Source organism: Lepidochelys olivacea (genome assembly GCF_965140295.1).
Source record: "Lepidochelys olivacea isolate rLepOli2 genome assembly, chromosome: 5".
Taxonomy (NCBI): Eukaryota; Metazoa; Chordata; order Testudines; family Cheloniidae; genus Lepidochelys; species Lepidochelys olivacea.
Window position 1 is genome coordinate 109,655,804 of NC_140415.1, and position 7,966 is coordinate 109,663,769.

The 7,966-nt window shown below is 37.1% G+C and overlaps 1 protein-coding gene across 1 annotated transcript in view; it reads right to left on the minus strand.

Moving 5' to 3' along the window:
* Nucleotides 1-2,818, minus strand: part of NFIB (nuclear factor I B) — a 220,841-nt gene extending 218,023 nt beyond the window's left edge. Inside the window, exon 1 of the mRNA XM_084627865.1 lies at nt 2,656-2,818. Within this exon, the coding sequence (XP_084483991.1) occupies nt 2,656-2,673 (18 nt within the window). The 5' untranslated portion in view covers nt 2,674-2,818. The remainder of the gene's footprint in view (nt 1-2,655) is intronic.
* Nucleotides 2,819-7,966: the final 5,148 nt, after the last annotated feature.

Genomic DNA, 7,966 nt, shown 5'->3' on the forward strand with positions numbered 1-7,966 from the left:
CTATGGAACCAAATGCTCTCACTCGCTCTCTTTGAACACACAATGTCTACACATTCTGCAGAGCCTTTGTAGTTATATTTCCAGAGGATCGTAAAACTGAGAAATGGAGAGGCCTGTTATGTCATCAAGTCTATATTCTTGCTAAGGTAGGATTCCAGTTGGTGTCCTTTGTTCTAGTATTTTGGTTGTCAATCATAACATCGTTTTATGCCTCAAAATCAAGAGAAAGATATTGTTAACGTTGGACTGCATATACCTGTTCATTTTAGTATGCAAGGCTGTATATTTTCCTAATTATCAACAAACATGCAGAGAATTATCCATTTCTGTCTGAATATTCTAACAGCACATGTTTAAAAATAAAAACCATTCCGTTCAGACATTTTGCAGCTATTTCAAATAATTCAGTATGCAAGAATCACCTCCTCTTAAATTTCTGTTTCACCAGGCTCTTGTGACACAAAGACAAGCTATATGCAGCTATATCCATGTTGTAACCTCAACTTTTCAACTTCATCAGCAGTAAGAAACTTAAGCTTTCACCCATTATATACACAAATATTTACATGTGTACACACATTAGCATAGATTGACTAAATTATATATTATATACATCACAATGTTATATTGTGTGCAATATATATTATATATATGACCAGTAATTGTGAATTGCAAAGCGATTCAGGATTCCTTATGATTCAGGGTTCCTTGTGATATCATATACAACTATATAGCAACGCTCCAGATGCTTATAATGTCATATAATTTATAGGTTTGTTCAGTTTTTCTGAGTATATTACATCTGTCCGATTACGATAGAAAATAAATGTAACTGGGAAAATAAACAGTGAAACTCAATATTTTTATCTGTTCACGAAGTCTCAATTAATTTTTATATGCAGTTTAATTTTTCAGTATAGGTTTTTTAAAATGTGAACAGTAAAACATGTAACTCACTATATCATCACACCTATAACTACATTAATATATTTTAATCATAGTATTACTATGGGGTATTTTTTTCGGAATGATCACACACACACACACACACCCCTATCTAGCTCATTGGGTGTTTGTGCTTGACCTCTGTCCACATATGGTTTGATGATGACTCTAATACCCGAGCTTTTTCTGTCTCCCAGACCAGAAAAATGAAAACATCAAACCTCAAATGTAAAAGCTGTAAACCACAACGTTTTGTGTTACACAACGCTGCAGTTTTTAGCCTGACTGCGTAAAGGTCACGTTTGCAGCCTTACAAAGCAATGGAAACCCATTCTCGCTAATATAGCAAATGCTCTCAAAACTCATAGTAACTAATCTTAAACTTCCTGGACACACCAAAAAAAAAATAATAATAATTGCAGCTGTATCTTTTCTGACAGTTTATATGACTTTCTAGATTTATTATGGTTTTTTTTAAAGAGATTGATGTAAATGTCTATACAAATTAGAGTTCAAAAGTTAACTTTTTTCCCTATGATTCAATGTTAAGTTACATGGGTTGCGGCTCAAGATCACTTCAAAGAAAGTTAGAGTTAAGTCTTGTGTATTTTGGCGCCTTTTCCCTGCCAGCTACTGTACTAAAAAAAAAAAAAAAAAAAAAAACTTGGAGATCTTGTCTGTCCTGTCTCAAGTTCAATGGCAGCCCTTTCCAGCAGCAGGAGTAGGAGAAGATGGCCATTTTCGCAGCCCTAATAATAATTCAGATCACGCCACATCGGCATCTTGTGTCAAAGTCGAAACTGGCTTCCCCGCCCCCTTCAACCTGAGAGCTGCCAAGTCTTCACACACTCCGCATTCAACCACAACTTAATGGATGGGATATTGTGCATTAAAATGTGGCCCAGACACACAGGCGAGGAGAGGACAAGAGGGGAAAGCAGACAGACAGACAGACAGACACACACACACACACATAGAAGAAAGGAATGAATTAAAAGTACAACATGCAAGGCTCCCACAGCAAAATAGTAGGGTGAAAAAAAAGGGAGAGAGAAACCACAGGAAAGCCACAAAAGTAACTTTAAAAAAAAAATTCAGAGATACCAAATGAACACTTCATACTGCAATATGCAGCACCCGAGATAAATTAACTATTTAGTACAGCAAACAGAATCAATGCCACTTTTCCTCAAAAGTACACATTCAGGGTGAAAAGTGTATTCATTACAAAATATATCCAGACGGTTAGAAGGAAAAGAATCAAAAGGGTGAACAAAAAAAGAAGAAGAAAAACTACAGCAACAAGACAGGAGAAACAAAAACTGTCTCGAGTTACAAATAAAGTAGCATTTTCATTAATCCATTCCAGCGTTTAACTGATAGCTGCCTGCCAGAACAGAGGGGGAGGGGGAAAAGTTGAAGCAGGAAATGTGCCAAGTTCAGCACTTTTGGACGCAAACTCCCATCAACTGATTCCTGGCATAAAAGTGTGACCCATATACAAAAGCTGCCAAAAAAGCAAAATATAAACAAACAATCAACCACTTATATCTCATCCTGTAAAACAGAAGTGATATCAGCTTTTAGGAAGGGGATATAACATCCACTCTGGAAACCACAATCGCAGCCTGGAGGGGGGAAAAGAGGGAACAGCCAAGCAAATGAAAAAGGGGTGGGGGGGAGAAAAGCGTAATTTTCAATGCCACATACCATTGCACTGTATTGCATTAAATAAATGGGATCCTGAAATCTGTAACACACAACACAGGGCCGTTGGCTTCACATGTCTCAGGTAACAAATTTATTCTTTTCTCAAGAGCTCGGTGTGGTTTGTTTGTTTGTTTTGGTTTGGATTTCCAGAAGTGCCCTTCTTTTTTAAAAAAAAAAAAAGAAAAAAAATATAATTGTTTGCTCAGTTGTTTTTTGGTTGGTTTTTTTTTAATGGAGACACCAAACAGGAAGAAAATTCTTGGCCAGAGGAGGGGAAAAGGCGGTAAAGTTAAAGTCTATAGGCAGTGGGCAGCCCCCTCCTCCTTCTCCTCCTCCTCTCGCTTTCCAATCTTCCTTCCTCTTTGAGTTGCAAGGCTGGAGAGTAGGTTTTGGTGGCTGACTTGAACGCGATCCAGGAGAGGCTGAGACCTGTGTGTGTGTGTGTGTGTGTGTGTGGAGCTGGGCCGGTCTCTGTGTATGTGTGGTGCGGTGCTGCCTCTCTTTTTTTCTTTTCCTTCCCTTCTCTTTCTCTCCCTCTCTCTCCCCCCTCTGCGACTGCAGAATGAGCTGGCGATCCTAGCGCGGAGCTAGTGCGTACTTGGCCTCCTTCCACCTCTTTCCCATTGGCCGGGCCAGCGGCGGTGGCTCCCTTTAACCACCACCCACTAAACCACCCATTCCCCGACTCCGTATCTGGCCGCTGGAGCCCTTGGGAAGCGCGGCTCTTCGTTTCCGCCTGGCGGCTGCATGACAAACCAAGGGAAAAAGCTACTGAGGGGGAGGGGGCGTATTTGCATATTCATACCGCAACACCCAATGAGAGAGAGAGAGAGGAGCCGGAGGCGGCACCGGCAGCCCCAGACAGGTCAGGGACCTGAAATCTGTACTTCAATTGACTAGATCCTTTTGCTGTATAAACGCAAGGCTGCCTGCATTGTTTCAAATGTCTTGTTGCAGCTGCACGCACGGATTTTGTTCTTTAACAGAAATTGGTCGTAATCTCCATTCATTGTTGAGAGAGGTTTAAAATCTTACTAATCACGGTAAATACATACCTCTGTGTGTGTATATATATATATATATATACACACACAAACACACACACATTACATATATCAGTGCATAGATACAGCTAGAGTAGTATCAACTGGAAAATATGCTACTCCTCAGACGTATACTAGAAGATTGTCTTAATTTAAAAAAAAATTGTATTTCTGAAAGAAAAAGAAAGAAAGAAATCAGCAGGATTTATGCAGTTGTCATTAAGGTGAAGCCACCTACTCCCTATGCCTACCTTTTGTGAGGCCCCAAAATTCCCACTGAACTTGAAGCAAATGGAAATTTTGGATGTTCAAGGAAATACATGATAAGAAGCTCCTGGTGCAAACACTGAAAACGGGTTTAAATGGGAGCTGCAAAGTACTGGAAACTTTTCAAAATCAGGCTTCTTGATTGAGGTGCCTAACTATAGGTTGAGGCCCTAGCTTTTAAAAATTTCTGTCACCCTCTTTAATGTGCTTCTCTGTGGGTCTAATCCTGATACCACTGAGTTCAATAGTGGCATGAGTAGCCTCTGTTGCTGCCAAAAATGTGACAGTGAATAAAGTTTTATGTACAAATTTATATTTTTCAGGAGTTTCAATGACAATAAAAAAATTGGTCTAAGCTGAAAGCTGGCACATGTAGATTTTCAACTTAAAATTGATGTTTTTATTAAATGTCATCAAATCAAATAAATTGCAGCTTATTAATGAACATGGGTATAAAAACTATTGGTCTGTACCAATTTTAAACTTTTTGGAGTGTATAATATTCTAAAAAGGTTGGGAATTAAAAGTTGAATTTTGGGAAGTTAATATTCAATGTGTTGTAATTTCTTCAGATATTACAAAAAAAACTTAAATATTTATGTACAGCACTTGAAGAAGAATAAATGTCTTCACATGCATTTTCATAAAAAGCCTTTGCAGACTACTCAGGGCTTCAAATACCTATTATAAAGTGCCAAATGACCAAACTACCATTATCAAAAGGACCAAAATAACTGCAGTGGAATTGTTGTTAGTCCCAAACCTGAAGTCAGTTGGAGTTCCACATAGGCTCAGAGTTGCACAGGCATTGAGCTCCTTGTAGAATTGGGACCATAGAAAATTCCCTTGAACCAAAATGTGGGAAGAGGTAAAAATCTAAAATACATTTTTTTAGTGTTAAAAATTGTTTGTAGAGTGTACACCCTAAAGAATCCTCATTATTGCTTTGAGACCATTCCTGGGAGCAAGGACAATGAGGAAGTTCCTCTCAGGAAGTCAATTTGTTTTTGTTTGTTTGTTTGTTTGTTTGATAATAATACTTTTAAAACTAATATGTATACTCCTACAATTAAGCATAAATCACCAAAAATAAAAACCATAAAGTAGAAATCCCAGAAAAAATGATTGTGTTTTCTTTTTATTTCTTCTCCTTATTTTATTTAAAAAGTCAAAAATGGGAAAAATTAAATGTAAAACATTTTCTTACATTGTGTTTAGTTAATGTAATTGCTAAAAGAGTATGTGCCCTGGATTTTGTAAATGCCATCCAGTTAATTGCCCGGATAGCAGGCCTTTTTTCCATGCCAGGGAGAATCTATGGTTGTTTTTGTTCTATAGAATTCAGCACTCTGCAACTGATCTAGCAAACCACCAGGAATTCTTCATACTTTATCAGCTGAAAGAAGTAATGGCAATGTGGAAAACAAAACACTGAATGGTCTTAAAGAGAGATTGTTGTAGCTCAAAGCTATATTAACTACTCAAACAGATGAACATAGATTGAATATATATTGATATTTGTCATAGGCATCTTTCTTGGACATTTTTATTTAGTTATTATACTAAATATATATTTTAGCCTTTGAGTTCTCATATGTATAGTTTTTGTGTATCTTGCTTAAGTGTATGTTTTGCTACAAGTATAATCAAAGCCCAATGTCCTCCACTCGAAAGCTGAAACCAGCATTCTGCTGCAAATTCCCCAGATTTAGCAGCTTTCTGGTCATTGAAGTTTTGTGGCAGTTTCATTTAAAATTTTAAATGTGAAAAATAATATAATCAGCATAGCAGCTCCTGTGTGGTTTACTGATAGATAATCAGTGACCCACCTGGAAAAAGAGTGGGAGGTAGTTTGGGACTGGGAAAATCTCATTTGTTGAATTTCTGCTAAAAGAGCAGCAGTGCAATTGTTATCAGTATAGACACTTAATGTGTCATCTGTAGGCTTCAGAGTCAACATTATATATAAATTGTTGTTAGACCCAAACCTGAAGTCGATTGAAGCTCCACATAGGCTCAGAGTGAATATATATGAATTAGAAAGATCACAGCTCTCAAAGCTATTGTTTAAAGTGCCCACAGACTCAAGAATTAAGCCTGGCTTTGGTGAACACTGTCCTTGTTTTCAAGGTTTCTTCACAACCAAGAGGGCCAGGAAAGATAATGTAAATGAAAGCCAAGATTCTAGAACAGGAGTCTGTGGCAAGTGGTTGACACAACTGCAACTTCTGTAAGCAGTACAGTCACAGAACAAAATCAAATTCTGTGGCCACACAATCCGAGAATAGACAGTCCCCTGAATAAAATACATGCATGTTAATTATAGGTGATGCAGTAGTAATGCTATTTTTAAGATTGCTGAACACTTTCCATTGTGATCCCACATTTTCTTAAGTTGCTTATAACTTTTATAAGTAGCTTAAAACTTTGTCAAACTTTATCCTTTTTAGGCTGAAATTTGTTATGCTTAGTACCTGTTTCAAATCAAAATTATTTTTGAAAGTTTGATGAAAAATATCAAAATCATTCTTGAAAATTGCAGTTTAGTGAAAAACATAGTAGGTAGTTTTGGCTTTTTTCAGACAGAACTGGTTAAAAAACAAACAAAGAAACAAACAAAAACCCACCAACTATCACGTAAGGGTTTGGAGCAGGGGCTTACAATTTGGCAGGGTGATAGTCCTGTGGCTAGAAAGGTGCATTTGACTGAGTTATAAGCCACAGAAAATTGCTATTTGCACACATGCACTACACCTGCTCATTATTTCTGCAAGTTCATATATTTGCCACGTTGTATTTTAGATGTTCTCAGTACCCACTGAGCCTCTTGCAATGTTTCCCAGCAACTAGATGGAATTATAGCTCCAAACTTAACATAGACAAGATGGATGCTGCTGTTTCTTTCCCTCATCAAAATACTCCCTGGTCCAGGGTAAGATGATCTTGAGTTCTAGTCTCATGGCTTCCACAGATTGGTAATCCTCTGTACTATTACGTAAATCCTTAAACTCCTATTCTAAGAGAGAGAGAGAAGCATCACTCCTATTTTACAAATGGGGTAACTGAACACAGCAGAGGTTGTACCAAATTTCTTCTGGAAGAACTTGGAATAAAGCCCAGAGGTGAAATCCTGACTGTCCCTGAAATTAATAGCAACACTCCCATTGACTTCAGTGGGCCAGGATTTCATCCCAGGTTGCTAATACAGCAACTCAGGTTACATTAATTGAATTACATTGCCTTTTCAAAAAAACATATATGACAAATCTATGTGCTTGATAATGCTATGAGTAAAACACAGCTACTGTTGCATACCTAATTTCACAAAGTACATGCTGTACCACAAACAAATGGTCACTATGTAATGAAAAACCTGACTAAAATACAAATAGCATCCAGGAATTCTAATATTCTGTCCTTTGCTTTAACCATTAGACAACATCCTTCTCCTAGAGTCAGGAATTTAACTGTTACCCAATGTTCTATTGCTTCCTAGCAAATAATTATAATTTCTTTGTTTGTTCATTTTCCTTTATTAAAAAACCTTGGAAATTCCAAACAATAAATCTCTACATTAAGACAACAGGATGAAGAGTGTAAAGTGGAGCACTCAAAAGTTTTTAAAAAATGCTCTCTTTATTCTGTGCAACTTTATTTCATTTGGGTATAGATCATGGTATAGTATTTTATAATATGGTAATACATTATTTATTCCACAGGACTTCTACTTTATTGGAGTGCAGTGGATGAGGAACTGTAACATTGTTATTTTAAACAGAAAAAGTAAAAAATAGCTCCGGGTTAATGGTAGTATTTAAATGGACTACATAACCATTTGAGTTCACACCTCATTAAGGTGGATGGAATGGGAAGGGGTTCACATCTTTGTCATTGCTTTTGCCTTGCAGCATTTTTCTGCCAAGCCCAGTTAATAAAGCAGCAGCACATTAGCTGATTTTCTAGCAGCTGTATTTTTGCAACAGAAAAAAAAAAAAAGAAAG